Source organism: Talpa europaea (assembly GCF_964194135.1).
Source record: "Talpa europaea genome assembly, chromosome: 7".
NCBI classification, from domain to species: domain Eukaryota; kingdom Metazoa; phylum Chordata; class Mammalia; order Eulipotyphla; family Talpidae; genus Talpa; species Talpa europaea.
In genome coordinates, this window is record NC_140074.1 from 62,041,554 (window position 1) to 62,057,423 (window position 15,870).

At 37.9% G+C, this 15,870-nt stretch overlaps 1 protein-coding gene across 1 annotated transcript in view; it reads right to left on the bottom strand.

Moving 5' to 3' along the window:
- The window catches only part of LPAR1 (lysophosphatidic acid receptor 1), a gene marked incomplete at both ends in the record, with an annotated part of 66,009 nt that extends 51,167 nt beyond the window's left edge, over positions 1-14,842 (bottom strand). Inside the window, one exon of the mRNA XM_084236396.1 lies at positions 14,798-14,842. Coding sequence (XP_084092522.1) covers positions 14,798-14,842 — 45 coding nt within the window. The remainder of the gene's footprint in view (positions 1-14,797) is intronic.
- Between the last annotated feature and the right edge of the window lie 1,028 nt (positions 14,843-15,870).

Genomic DNA, 15,870 nt, shown 5'->3' on the forward strand with positions numbered 1-15,870 from the left:
CATAGTAAAATCTATTTTGACCTGTTATTTAGGGTATCTGTAAACACAGTTGGTTTATAAATAGGATAGTATTGGGCCTCCCCGGTGGCGCAGCGGTTGAGCGCTGGGTTGCGAAGCTGCCTGCAGCCTCTGCAGCCGGTTCGATCCCCGGCTGCTCCCCGGCCACCGGAGGAGGGTCCCACATGGCGAGCAGACCTCTCCTGCCGCCCGCTGCTCCCCTCAGCAGTGTACTTCGGTCCTTCTGCCTGCTCTGCTCCCCGCTCTGGCTCTGGTGAATTCTCTCACCCTCCCACACTTCTGACTGTACCCAGTGCATGTATAAAACAAACAAACAAACAAATAATAAATAAAATAAATAAGCCATGCCTCTAGAAAATTAAAAAAAAAAAAAAAAAAAAAAAAAAAAAAAATAAATAGGATAGTATTGCCCTATTATTCTACATCTCTGTTCTCACATAGTATGTTTGATTTCTCACAGACACTTTGTAATGTAAGTCCCCACAAGGAACACCAGTCCTAACATTTTAAAGAGGTCACTATGCATCAAACGTTCTTTGACCAAAGCCAGCATGTACTGTTCGACATTCCTGTGGTCAGCTCTGTCTACCCCCATGACTCCTTATCCCCAGAATAGCATTCATCAACCAATCTATAACGTTTGAGAACTTTTTCTTTTTGGAAGACAAGAGAAATATGCTACCTAATGTAACCTCCACAGAGAAGTTGTCACTTTGACACTGCTCTACAAAAAGCAAAATATATATATTTTAAAATGTGGAGTCATATTGTTTCATTATGTGTTTTCCTAAATTTTAACATCATCAATTAGAGTATACTTGATTATTTATATTCTCACTTCAATCCAAAAAGGATTGAGGATGCTTATAATAATACAGTTAATCATACTATGAAAATGACATTAGAAAATAAAAAGTTACGAAGGAGAAACTGAAAAAAAGTTCATATCAAGTAAAATAAATCACTCTTCCTGAGCCTTGTTTGTCTGGGATGCCGAGAATTAGAATTCTTGAAGACAGCTCACATCCCGCCTTTTTCTTTATATCTTGCACTTAGTTTAAAAAATTCTTAGCAAATATGACCACTAGTTTGATCAAATAGTGTTCTGAATATCCCTGGATTGTACCGTAAGAGCCAAAAGGAGGAAGAAGCAAATGTGCAGGCTGACATGCGAAAAAGAAAGATGAGGCAGAGGGAAAGTAAACTTATAGCACCCATGGAAGCCACAGGAGCAGAAATAAGCCAGAAGCCAGGAATGCTGGCATGATTGTTGGGTTGCATGCTACTGTCTAGAGTTTTGTCTCAAGGAATCTAGAACATCCATTACCATCTGATTTCTGTGACCACCTTTGAGACCACCTTTCTCATACCAAAACCTTTTGATCCTTTGCTCTGGACCTATGACATCCCTGACTAGTTCTGTTCTCAGTTGGCTGAATGTAATGTGTGTACAATAATTCATCTCTTCTGCTATCTTAGCTGAAGGATAAAAATTAAAATAAAAAAAACCCTGAGATGTGAGACCCAGTGTTAGGAGTCTTGAAGATCTCTAGTATCAGTAAAATAGAGGAAAAAATTACAATAATAATAATAATAATCTACCCAGTTGCACTGGGGAAAATAAAGAAGTTTGACTGTGTTAGTTTAGGCCACTGAACAAATAAATTAAAAGACTCTCTTAAGAAATCATGACCCAAACTCTATAGATCATACAAGTTAGACTATCAAACCCAAGAACCCACAGGGGAGAAAATAACATTAATTGTATCCTGAGCGGGTGATATCCCCAGCCCCTCCCATTCCACGTGCCTGGCACTAGCAAGCATCAAACCTCTCTGGAAGGCCAGATATCAATGCAGTTACACATGATTCTCCTAAATCAGCCCCACTAAGGATGAACTCATTATCCAAACAAGTGAAAGGACAGAAGGGTTACCATGTAGAATCAGGAGAATAGTCTGCAGCAGGATTAAGTCCACAAATATCAGATTGAAGAGAAAGGAACTGATGATGTTATTATATTCCTGCCCCCTTTCCCTACCATCTGGCTCAAGAGCTATACTTTCTATTATTTAATGCTCATTCTCGGTATTTTAACATACATATTCATAAGTCTAAAGGTAACCCAGTCCCTTTGATAAGCATTCACTCCAATGCTTCTGCTACTATCTTACATGTTAGCATGGTCCAGCATTTTACTGCCATTTGTTTTGAAATGTACACACATATAAGATCAAGATGAAATAGGGGTTTTTTTAAGATGCAAAGACCATTTAACATTTCAAAATCTGGTAATATAATTCATTACATGAAAAAACTGAAGGGAAGAAAAAAGGCAAATGATCGAAACAATAAACATGGCAAAATTGTTTGGTAAATCTAACACCCTTTCAAGATAATTTAGCAATCTAGAATTAGAAGAGAACTTCCTTAACTTGATAAAAAGTGTTTGGCAATTATAGTATTTTATGAAAGTATTCCCTTGTAAAACAAAGCTTAATTACCATTGCTTTAAGCATGTGCTATGTTTAACCATGTGCTGTGTTCACAGCCAAAATAGTAAGATGAGTATAAAAACTAATGAAAGGATCAAGACTGAATTCCAAAAAAAAAGGAAAAGAGGAAAAAACTAGTTATTTTTCACAAATTATATATACAGCTCCATAGAAAATGCAAGATAATTATAAACAAACTGTATTGCACAAACTGTATTGCGAGTTTAGCGAATTTGCTAGATTAAGTATCAGGTGACCATCAAGAAAATGCAAATCAACAACACAATGAGATACCAGTTCACACTTGTGAGGACAGCCCATCTCAAAAGAACCAGAAACAAGAAGTACTGGCAAGGATATGGAGAAAAAGGCACCCTCTTACCCTGATACGGAGAAAAAGGAACCCTCTTACCATGTTGGTGGGAATGTAGATGGGTCTAGCCCCAATGGAAAACAGTATGGAGTTTTCGCTAAAGATTGAAAATCAATCTACCATTTAACCCACCAAGTTCACTCCTTAGGTATCTACCTAAAGACTACAAAAGCACTAATTTGAAGGGAAACATGTACTTCTGTGTTCACTATAATACTACTTATGCTAGTCAAGCTATGGAAACAACCTAAGTGCCCAAATCCAGATGAGTGGATTAGGAAAATGGGATGTATCTGTGCACAATACACAAAGCTATCAAAAAAAACTAAACACTTGCCATTTTGTGGCAACATGGGTGGAAGTGGAGGAGATTATGCTGAGTGAAATAAGTCAAAAGGAGAAAGACAAATACCAGATGGTATCACTTATATGTAGAATACAGAGAAAACAAACTAAAGGTCAGATAAAACCAAACTGAAAAACTAACCCTTGAAATGGACTAGAACTGAGGCTACCAGAGAGGGAGCAGGAGGGGGTGGTGTGAAGACAATGTGGGGAGGCACACAGAGAATGGTGGGTGGTGGAATACAGATGTTTGGTGGTAGGTGTGGTGTGGTAACAACACCGGAAGGGAGAGAGCCTATACTTCTAAAAAACAGCTATGTAAACCAAACTGACACTGCAGAGGCTACAGGCAGCCTCGCAACCCAGCACTCCAACCACTGCGCCACCAGAGGAGGCCCAATGGTATTCTTAGAATAGAAACAGCAGGAAAACAATTATTTCAAGAAAACATGGATAACAACAAAAGTTCTAATATTTCTAGGAATAAGTTGAAATACTCAAAGGCTTGTAAGAAAACCAAATAATAAAATGTTTATATTGACATCTAAGTTTAGTGTAACAAAAGGAAAATCTGAGGGTTTTTCATGGAACTTGAAGGCTTTCTGAACATAGTTATGGAAGCACAAAAAAAAAAAAAAAAAAAAACCAGAATATTCAAGGTAATCTGGAAAACAGAACTTTGATAGATGTCTTCCATTATACCACATTTTAAAGTGCAAGCCTTAAAACATATGATATTGATACAAAAATATACAAATAGCCTAATAGAATAGATTTGAGAGCTAGAGCACATACTTTAATATGGTACCTTGTTTTGAGAAGTGTGGCTTTACCCATGAATGGAGAAAACGGCAGAACTGCTCAAGTGTATCAAAAAAAGAAACAGAGGATCTATGCCTGAAGTCAACATCAGGTAATATAAATACACTTGTTAAACAAATCTTCTTAGAATAAAAATCCATATGCATACTTATTACCATAAATGGGAGAATTTTTCTAAACAAAAGCAAACCATCGATAAAATACGACTGATTAAAAATTTAAGAATTCTGTGCTATAAAGGATTTTATAATTAGTGAAAAGAAAAGCTAAAGACTAGTAGGAAGTTTGGCAATGTAGCCAGGAAAGGCTTAGTTTACAGTGAAATGTTAGGACTTCCTACAAACCAAAAGGAAAAGCTAAACAATCCAGTAAGCAAAGACAGGGACCAGCAATTCACAAGCGGAAACTTAATGACCACTGATGACACGACAAGATAATTACCCTTATAGGGAATCACAGAAAGTTAAATACAAACTGCAGAGAGATCCAATAGATCATTTCATTGGGTTGACAAAAATGAACTGTGTGAAATAATCAGGAGTTGGTGAGAACTGTTATATACATCACTGGAGGTATTAAATTTTAGTACAGCTGCTTTGAAAAACAAAAACTACTAAAATTTATAAATATGATTGAAGATTCTAACCCTAGGAAAACTCACAATGGGCCTAAGGAGACATGCATAATAATTTTCATTGCCATTCTTTTATAGCATCAAAGCACCAGAAGCAACAACTATTCGTCAAGTGTAGAATGGATAAATCCAATCTGATCAGGGAGGTACACTACAAAGCAATCAAAATGAACAAAGTGGAGCCCATGAATGCTGATGACTAAAGCAATTTTCACAAGTATACATGTAGTACACAATTCTTATGAATATTAAAAACCTGCAGTATGCACTATGCATGTCCATATGTTCCTATGTAGACATTTATTAACATAAATGTAAGGACATGATAAATATCAATTTATGGTCTGAGCCAAGAGGGCAGGAATAGAATTGGGGAGTATAAGGGGCTCTAGCATTATCTATAATGATTCACTTGTCTTATTTATTTTATTCATTATTTTATTCATTTATTTATGTATTTATGTCCAAATGATTCTGAAGCAATTACATCAAAATGCAAAATTTTACAAAGCTGGGTAATAGACATACCATATATTATAATTCTCTCTACATTTTTTCTGTATACTTGGCATATACATATATATGTATACATAACATCTAATTCAGTATGAATCACAGCAAAAAGGTTTTTGTTGTTAATAAAATGGGGAAAGGAAGAAAGGAGTATATTGTTCTATATATTCCTGATAAGCCATTTGAAAGTTAAGCCTCATGGTGTAACTAGGACAACAATCATCACAGAACCCTGTGTCTTCTGTGTTCCCCACTCTTGGGGAGTAGAATCCTATCAGTGGGGTCAGCACTATTTCTTCAAGTTAACCTTGAAAAGGGAACTAGAGAGAATGGGATGATGAGCAACTGAGTTTCTCCTGTCATTTCTCACAGCAGTGGGTTCTACGCGTGACAGTGGTGTTGAGTCCTGAGTTCCCACCCACTCCCCACACGTAATCCAGCATGCTAGAGGTCAGCCACAATTAACTGTTGAATATTAAACACTTCTAGTGTATGCAAGGTCCTTAAAAGAGTTGGGGTGCAAACTTTAATCCATTTGAATGGCCCTTCATTCCAGGCCTGAACTAAGGCTTCCAAATTTCCCTATGGTGCCCAGTAAAGGCTCCTCCCTGTGAAAATATTGAAAGCAGATGGTTACCCAGTTCACTAACAACCAGCTCCTACCCTCTCCCCAGAGGACTGGAGTTCTTGCTCCCAAAGCTTATCTGAATCTTTGAACACTGCTTTCCTCCAATCTGCTCCAAGGTCCCTTCATCAACATTTTGTCTGATGCGAAGGGGCAGGTAACAACTGTTATCACTTCTCTCCCAGCCTGAGTCTACCTAGAGTAATCATTTATGAAATGGGTCAAATGTAACTTAAGGGCAGTTCTTAAGAGGTGCTATGCAATGATCAAATGGCGGTATCATCACACAGCAAATGAAGGTTGATTTTTTATTATTTTTTATTTTTTTAAAGAAATTATTTTTTAAAGATTTATTTATTTACACAAGCACTGAGGTACAGGTCAGAGGCACGAGAGGGTGAGAGGATTCATCAGAGACAGAGTGGGGAGCAGAACAGGCAGACGACCAAATTACACCGCTGAGGGGAACAGTGGTCATGGCAGGAGAGGTGTGCTGCGCCATGTGAGTGTCTCCCGGGCCGGATGGGAATCGAATCTGCGCTGCAGAGGCTGCGGACAGCTTCACAGCACTGCGCTCAACCCACTGCGCCACTGGGGAGGCCCTGAAGGTTGATTTTTTAAAATGACATTTTTTTTTTAAAGTTTATTGTGTTTATTGAGGTAAGGAGTTTACAACACTCTATATGTTTTAGGGGTGAAGTTTCATACATCTGGAATTGTGTTATTATACCATGCCCATCACCAAAGCACTGAAAATCTTTCACCATAGTCCATGGGGACCCCTTTGTTCTCATCTACCCTCCTCCGCCCCCGTCCCCGCTAGTCTCAGTTCTGTCGTCAGAGTTCAAAGTTTGTATTTGTCTGTTCGTTTGTTTTGTTTTATTTATTTATATATACATATATATGTATATATATATATACATACACACATAATTTTTCATTTTTGCACAATGTATGCATTTTCATCTTATAGTTCCCATACAATTCCCACCCCCCTTATTTTGACCCTAATCCCTCCTCCCCCAACCCCAAAGTGTGACCTGCATCCCTATGTTTATAGCAGCACTATTCACAATAGCTAAGCTATGGAAACAACCCAAATGCACAGAAATAGATGACTGGATCAAGAAGATGTGGAACATATACACAATGGAATATTACTCAGCAATCAAAAAAGATAAAACTCATGCAATTTGCAGCAGCATGGATGGAGCTAGAAGGGATCATGCTCAGTGAAATAAGCCAGAAAGAAACAGAAAAATACCAGATAGTCTCACTCATAGCAGGAATTTAGAAAACCTAAATAAGGGACCAGGAAAAAGACTAATTATAAGAAAGTAAAAATTAAAATGACATTCTTATTACATCAATACAGTACTCAAAACACAGAAATCCCCTGAATTCTATGATTATGATCTCTCCAACAGGTAAAAACAGCAGGGTGTTGTCCCACCTTAGTGTTTATTCATGGAGAAGGTGCAATAAAAGCTCAAAGAAAAATAGTTGGAGAAGCTATGAGTGTGAGAAGGAAAATAGGCAAACACCATTGTGATAGGCAGTGAGAGGGAGAAAACCACACCCCTTTAAGGATAGACGATAGCCTCATTAATCATAAAAACTAAACCAATTAGAAAGGATGCATTAGGAAGAAAAAGAAACAAACGTGTCAGGTCTCATTTGCAGTTTAATCTAGACACCCCTGTCTTAAAAAACTCAAACTGTGCCCTTGGAGTTGGAAACAAGATATCCTCCCAAGCTTTATCTAAGTTTATAAACACAAAAGGGGGCATAGATGAATTTAAAATGCAATATGAGAACAAATTTAACTTCTAATAGAAACATGGTCCAAAATGGAGTAAGTCAAAAAATCTCAATGTTTACCTCCACATGCATTTATTCCTGGCAATATGTTGGAGCTTTCCATAGTGTGTTTATCTAACTTGGCTTTCCTTTGATGGATCTCCTGGCATGCTACATAAGCATATCATATGCAGAGACCACGCATAGAGAAAATCACTCTTTCTCTAAAGAACTCCCAGAATTATTATAGAGAAAAGAGAAGGTGCTAACATATATCAGGCATCTATTAAGGGAGTTCATACTGTATAAAGCACTTAATAGACATTACATCACTTAAACCTGTAAACACAGTGTATATTATTTAATTCTAGGTTTCAGAATTACAAAATACCCCTAATTTGAAAGATCCCCTAACTATGGGACTTGAACCTAGATTTGAACCAAAATTCACCTGGATCTAAGACTATATTCTCTTTCTATTGTGTGGTACTGAAAGCACATGTTCTACTGCAATTAATTGTTCACATTTTAGTCTAAAAGACAGCACTACAAAAATATCCACTCCAGAATAAGGATTCTGGAGACTGATAATTTAACAACTACAACCATCTCCTTACTTTGGCAGATGACCCTTTCAATATCTCTCATTTTTTATTCTTCAGTGGTAAAATATTCTGGCTTATATTTCAATCTATTTTCTCACTAAGAGAATAAGGGAGAGAGGGAAATGAGTAATGAAATTACCCTTTTAAGCCTTAAGAATGGCTTTGAATAGCTTTATGCATTACAGCAAACTAATTTAAGTTTTTAAAAGAGAATACTTAACATACCAACTGCAAAAACACTTTTTAGAAAAGCAATTAAAGAGGTCTGATAGGAATGAGTATAGAATTATATTAAGGAATTGTTTCCAATATTAAGTGTAACAGCAATGGTATTAGGATTGCATGAGTGAATTTTATTTTAGAGGTGTATATTGATGCACAAGGATTGAGATGCGAAGATGTGATGCCAAGGATTTGCTTTAAAATACTTCATTCCCCCAAAATGTGAGAAAATGAAGCATGGCAAAATGTTAATGATTATTGAATCTCAGTGATGGAACATTGGAATTCAAAATTATACTAGTCTTTTTATTTGTGTGAATGTTTGAAAAGTACCATAATAGAAAGTTCTAAAAAACAGAAGTTTTATAATCTCAAAAAAAAGCAACCTATTTAATATGGAAACCAATTGCTATAATCCCAAAGATTGCACTCTATCAGAAATAAAACCTCTAAAATGGATTTTGGAAAGATGGTGGATTTTGTTAGGATAACCTATTGGTAATAGTCAAAAACAACGGTCTTCCAGTAGGAAACGAGAGACCTACTTGGGTTCTATCAGAACACTAGGTAAGAACATGTGGAGCAGGGCCTCCCTGTTGGCGCAGCAGGTTGAGCGCCACGCTGTGAAGCTGTCCACAGCCTCTGCAGTGCAGGTTTAATTCCCGGCTGGCCAGGGAGAATCCCACATGGCACGGCAGACCTCTCCTATCTTGCCCGCTGCTCCCCTCAGCAGTGTGCTTCAGTCCATCTGCCTGTTCTGTTCCCCATTCTGTCTCTGGTGAATCCTCTCACCCTCCCGTGCATCTGGCCTGTACCCCAGTTCTTGTATAAAAATAAAAATAAATCTTTAAAAAAAAAGTGGAGCACAGTTGTTGGTTAAGAAAATTCATGTCTTTAATGAAATCACTTTGTCAACATGGCAATATCTTTGTTTCCTTGGCTCACAACCAAAAGAATCACTTAGCAAATAAGGGACAGAATGAAATACCCTGTAAAACACTGATGGAAATATTTACTGGAATCACATCTGTGAGACGTGAATACCTGTGAAATTCCCAAATACCTATTCTGGACTCTAATGTCAGTCCTGGGTTTGAGAGAGGCCAAATTCCTCATTCATGTATTGAACTATTGACCCTTCCATTCAAAAGGAAAATAAAACTTTTAATCCATACTCTACCCACAGTAACTTGAAGAACCATAATTAAAGTAATGCGAAACAGAGTTACAGAAACAGAAAATGGTCATTAAGAGTGGCAAAATTTTTTGGTTTCCGATCCCTCTCCCATCCCTGTAAGTTTCCCCCACACCACCACCACCATATCCACAGGGTATGAACACATTAATTGAACATAATGATGAACGTGTTCCTGTCTGGAGCTTTCTTCGGGTAAGGAAACTTTATCAGCGTCTGGCCTGCAGAACCATAAATCAGCTGCAAACACAGTTTTCCTGCTGCTGTTAGTCCAGTTTTGCCTCAGTATTCACCCAGCTTCTAAGAACAAGGTGCTCTCTCAGCAGAAGAAAACAAAAATCCATCTTACAGTCTAGTCAGGAGTGAAGCAGAGAAGACAAACTTGTCTTACTTCAAAGCACAAGGCCTATCTTTCACTAACTAAATGGCGATCCCAGCAGGAGTGACAATGAAAGCTTTCTTCCCTATTATTGTTTCAAACAATCAAGGGCTATTTGTTCATATTAATTAGTTTATATCTAGTATTAGGCAGCCTTGATTAGAAAAATGCTCTTTGTTACCAAATGAATAGAGTCACAAACAAAAGTAAAAAAAAAAAAATTTAATTGTTGTTTTTGCCTTCAAAAAGGATTATCAGGCCTTTCACACTTGAATGTGGATTTATCTTTACACGGTCCCTGAATTCACCCTGAAAGAATGCAAGTTGATGTGCCAGACAATACCAGTCTAAGCTGATTGAGTGAACTCCTTATTACGCCTTGTCTAAGGAGATGCTGTATTTAAATTGTTTTTTACCTTCTCTGAACCTGGGAAAATGTTACAATAGGAGATAAGATGTCAATACAGCCTTGGGGACAAGGGCAAGTCAGCTTTGGACTAAAATTTGACTGTGCAAATCACTTGTGAAGAACTGACATGTAGATAATCAGGAGGCCCATCGTTTACCAGGGGAGCCTGGGAACCATGCGACCTGAAAGGCTGCCTCCCTCCAGAAGAGTAAGCTGCCCCCTCCCATTACCGAACCCCCCAGTTTATAAGTAACTCCTTCCAAGCGAGCTTGGGAGTGCCCACCTATCAGTGGCTATTACTATTCCCAACATATAATAGGATTCATTAACCTGCTTGAGACTAATGAGCTTGTTCAACAAAATTGTCATAACTTTCGGTTTGAACCCAGGTTTAAGACTCAAAAGTTACACAGGTTTCTACAAGATTTATGTTAAATTCCTAAATAAGGACACAAGACCCTACAAAATCTTCTCCAACATTAGAACCTAATCCATGCATCTTCTCTTCAACCAGAAGCATGCCAATAAATATTTAACAATGGGTTCTTAGGAGTGACGGAGTGTGTTTGCCAACTTCCGTGGTATTAATACTCCACCCCGGCTGATTTCAAGTTACAGGCATAAGTCGATCAGCTTAAAACTGTCTGAAAATTTAACAATTGGATTTTGTGGGCTGGCGGAGCCAGTTTTAGCATAGCACTGCTTAAAACCTCACAGCACTATCCTCAGTCAACATCAACATACTGCTGTCTCTCAGCTTGGGACTTGACAGTCACGCATGCTCTTTCTTCTCCTTTTCCAGAAATAACTTACGCTCACTGATGAACTCCCAGCCTGATGACCTTCCTCCAGTAATCCCTCCCTGATGCTTCAAGTCTTTTCTGGGTGCTGTACTTTCCTCTTAAGTAGCATGGAATTTGTGGCACAGCACTGTAATTTTGTTTTATCTCCCTACCCGTATACTTTGCATTCCATTTCTAAACTTTGTTTATCTTCTTTTTTCTTGTTGCCCCAGGTTCTGCCAGAGAGCTTGCTGGACAATAATACTGAGATGTACTGAGCAATATGTGCCAGTTATTGTTCTCAGCTTTACCCATGTTATCTCATGTCATCTCAAAAGAACCCGACAGCATTGGCTTTATTATTATACTCATTTTACAGATAAGGAAATGAAGGTACTAAGTGGGGAATATTCCCCCACTCCCACAGGCTGTTAGTAAATGTTGGAACCAAGACTTAAACCCAGGAAGTGTGACTAGAGAGGCCCCATGCTGCCGTCGAGACCAGTGTCTCTTGACTTTCTTTTCAGGTGACTCTCTAGGTCAACATTTTAATTAAATTTAAATTCTGCCTAATGAGAGAAATCAAATACTAAGCAATGAGATTTTGTCAAGTAGGGTTAAACTTTAGAGAGATATTTTTCATCTCACAAGATCTAATATTTGCCCTCATGGGGGCAATGTCATTCCTGTTGACAATGTATGTTGTAGGCCTCTACCACACGTTTACATTCATGGCACATATGTTGATCCCTAAAAGTATATGGTTTTGTTTTACATTTTTAATAGTACCTTCCTGTAACTATTATTCTGCATCTTGCTTTCTTTTCCCTTCATAAAAATATCTTGGGGAGATACAGTTGTACAGAAATACATATTTTATGTACATAATTTTTTAACTTCTGCATGGAATGTAAGTCAAATCAATGATTTGACTAAGTTCTTCCACTATTAGATAGTCAGAAAATGCTGTACTTCTTGGTCTTCAACTAATGGTCCAATGAATATCTTTATGTATGCCTCCTTGGGCTCATTGCAAGTATTTTTCTAAGGTTTGATACTAAGATGGGAATAGGATTTATGCAAAGGTATATAACTTTAATAGATACTGTTCAATTGCCCCACAGAGTGACTGCACTAATTTACTTACCCACAGAGAATTTACAAGAGTACATATTTCCCTGAGTGTTTATGTTTAAGTATGACCTCTTTCTACCTTGGGCAGTATTAAACATTTTAATTAAATGAGTCATTTAAACATATTTATACAAGCACTCCAATTAAAAAATGGGCAAAAGATCTGACTAGACATTTTCCCAGGAAAGACAGAAAGATCATCAACAGGTATATGCAAAAATGCCCAACATCACTAATCATCAGGGAAATGCAAATCAACCCTTCTATGTGCTATTAAAATAGCTCACATCTGTTAAAATAGCTATTCTCAAAAAGATAAGAACTGTCAAGTGTTGGCAAGGATGTGGAGAAAAGGCACTGCTGATAGGAAAGTAAAATGGCTTTGACAGAATATAGCATGGAGTTTGCTCAAAAACTTAAAAATTGAACTACTATATGATACAGCAATTCCACTTGTGAGCATTCGTAACTAGAAAATGACCATGAACTTGAAAATATATGTGCACCCCTATGTTCATTAAAGCATCATTTACAATAGACAAGATATGGAAACAAACAAGTGTCCGTCCATTGATGAATGAGTGGGTAGACACACACACACACACACACACACACACACACAATTCATCATAAAAGAATAAAATTTTGTAATTTGCAACCACATGGATGAGCCTCAATAGCATTATTTTAAATAAATGTAAGAAAAACAATTATTATATTATCTCCCTTATATGTGGAATCTAAAACTAAGTAAACAAACCAACCTCACAGCCACAGAGACTAGATTGGTAATTAACAGAGGCAAGGGTTGGGGTGGGAGAAATGGGTTCAGGGGGTTATAAAAGAAATGCCCACCTATGGTCAACCTCCATGAATAGTGACCTTAGTGCTTTCCTATGTCTGGGGTGACTTGCTTCTCTTATTTATACATGAGAATTGATGGTAATGACAGAAAAGAATTTTTTATATTACTCACCAGGTGATAGTCGCATGTGTCAAGAGAAGAAGTATAGGCAAGATGATATTGTAAGAAATGCTGACAAATGACAGCAGCAAGACTGGGATGTTGAAATGCCCCAGCCAGAAAGCCAGTACTAGAGCCGAACTCAGCAACTATCGTGGACTTGGAAATGCTGACCTCAGGTAGCAAGCACTAAATTACCTTGCCCACTCACCAAATCTCTCAGGCATCAAAAAGCAGACTGAGGGGGAACCGAAACCAAACACCTAAAGCAAATGAAATGATCCATTTACCAAGAGAAATGTATGTCATGGTGGGAATACAAAACATACTGGAAAATGATGCAAACAGTTTTTAAATTTTAAGAAGCTGCGAGGACTTTATCCATATGATAAAATTCCAAGGTCTTTTAGCAGAGGAAAAAGCATTTATAGTAAATGACGTAAAAATGCCCCAACTTCCTCTCTCCCCTCCTTCTTCCTTTCCACACTTGACACACTTACACTCTTACTTGAAATAATTATAAAATTCAGTAGCCGGCACAATGTTACCAGGGGAAAAATGTGGAACAACATTCTCTATCATCAATATTCAAATTTCAATCACATGCTCTCTCTTGTAGACTTTTTCTTGAACCTTGGCCCAAAATGACAGTCATGAATGAGATGGGAGGTCACAGACTAAGAGGAAGAGGAGGTGAAAAAGCAGCAAATGAGAACCCCATGGGGTACACACCTTACCAAGTATTCTATCATTTAATCTATATAGCCATCTATGAGGTGTGATTACGTGAGAAAAACTGAAGCTCAGAGGGTTAACATGACTAAGCCTCCTTATCCAGCAGTCGAGAATGTGAATTCAGACCTACTGACTCCAAAGTCCATTTCCCATAGGACCTCACTGCCAGCTGAAACCAAAAGAGTTTTGTTAATACTCGAGTAGATCAGACCGTAAAATGATTTGCACAAATACAATGTTCCTGTCATATTACTGTCCTTCATTGGATAGAAAAAGTAACTTGTATTACTGTTGCTCAGCAATGTCTAGAATTATATTTTCTTTTCAAAGTTCTTAGATAGGTCAAAGTAACAAAATCATTATAGAGGGAGGACAATGAGGGAGCATTCAGATCTGTTCTGAGATATTTCACTAAATCCAAGAAAGCAAAGAGAGGGAAACAGCAGGATTTTCTACTGACTGCTTAGATATGAAGTTTGATGTCAACAGAGCAGTCAGACGTCCTAAGCCCTGAAAACCAAGACTCTGCAAACAGACGCCAGTTCACTAAAATCACTTGTTCATCATGGAAGCTGCTTTTGAACTAAATAGCGCCTCCCTTACAAAGAACTACTATCCAAAAACCCACCAAATGATAATTAGAAAGATACACATGATCCTTAAGGTCAAATGCACTTCCTAAAAATCCATTTAATTATTCGACAAAACTGTGATTAGCTGAAACCTGTGCCAGATTCAATCACTTACCTGGGGCTGTGAAATTACTGGGGTGGAAGGAGAGGCGGAGGCCATGGCAGCTCGGCAGTTGCGGGCAGTGACTAGACCCCAGCTCCAGACACAGCTCCAGACACAGGAGTCAAATTCTTGTGGTTGCTAATCAGACGGCTGTCATGCTAGGAGAAATGGCGTACCTGCAAGAGAACAGGAACACCACATTTAGCCTGGGAGGATCAGCCTATGGAAGCACATCCCTATCCCAAATGCCAATCACAAGCTTAATGAGAGAGGAACTTGGTAGATAAGGCATCTAACAGCTCAAAGCCAGGACTTCTGTATCAGTATCCAAATCACAGGAAGTTCATAAAGTGGGATATATACATAAAGTTGAATTCAATGCTGCTATATGTTCTGAGGAGGCAGTTTGAAGCTGTAAAAATGGTGAGTGTGTACCAGGGGAAGAAGCCATCTGTCATCAAACAATAAAAGAACTGAACAGCCCACAATTGAGAACTGACAGTTTTTATGGAAAAGGCAAGAGAGAAATACCATCTTCAAATCATCCAGTTCAAGTCTGCCCGTTTGCAGATGAAGGATCTGAGGCAAGAAGAAAAGGGAAGAGTCACACATTTCATTAATCAGAACCAGGACTAGAGCAACAACAAATTCCCAGACCAGTATGAAACATAAGAAAATAAATATGGCCCATGTTTACAGTTACCCAGGGAACCTAGTTAGCACTTTCAAGATTCAAGAAAGGCAAGATACCCCCCAAAAATAACAGTGTCAGACTTCCACATGTGTAAGAAAGAATGCTTTTCTAAAATCCTTCTAAATATCTTAAAGAGAAGGTGCCAGATAAGCAAATGTATAACCAAATCTTCCATTATCGCTTATTAAGAAAACCCAAAAAGACACGAAATTACTTGTCGTAAACCATGTCCCAAGTTTCATCAAAAGACTGATGTGAGTGTTTCCACATTGCAAGTTAGTTTAAAAGGGGAATTTTTTTTCATTTTAGAAATTTCATGTTAAGAAAATTTTTCACTATCCTTTCTTTCATTCAAAATGTATTAGCTGAGCATCTACAGTGACTGAGCCAA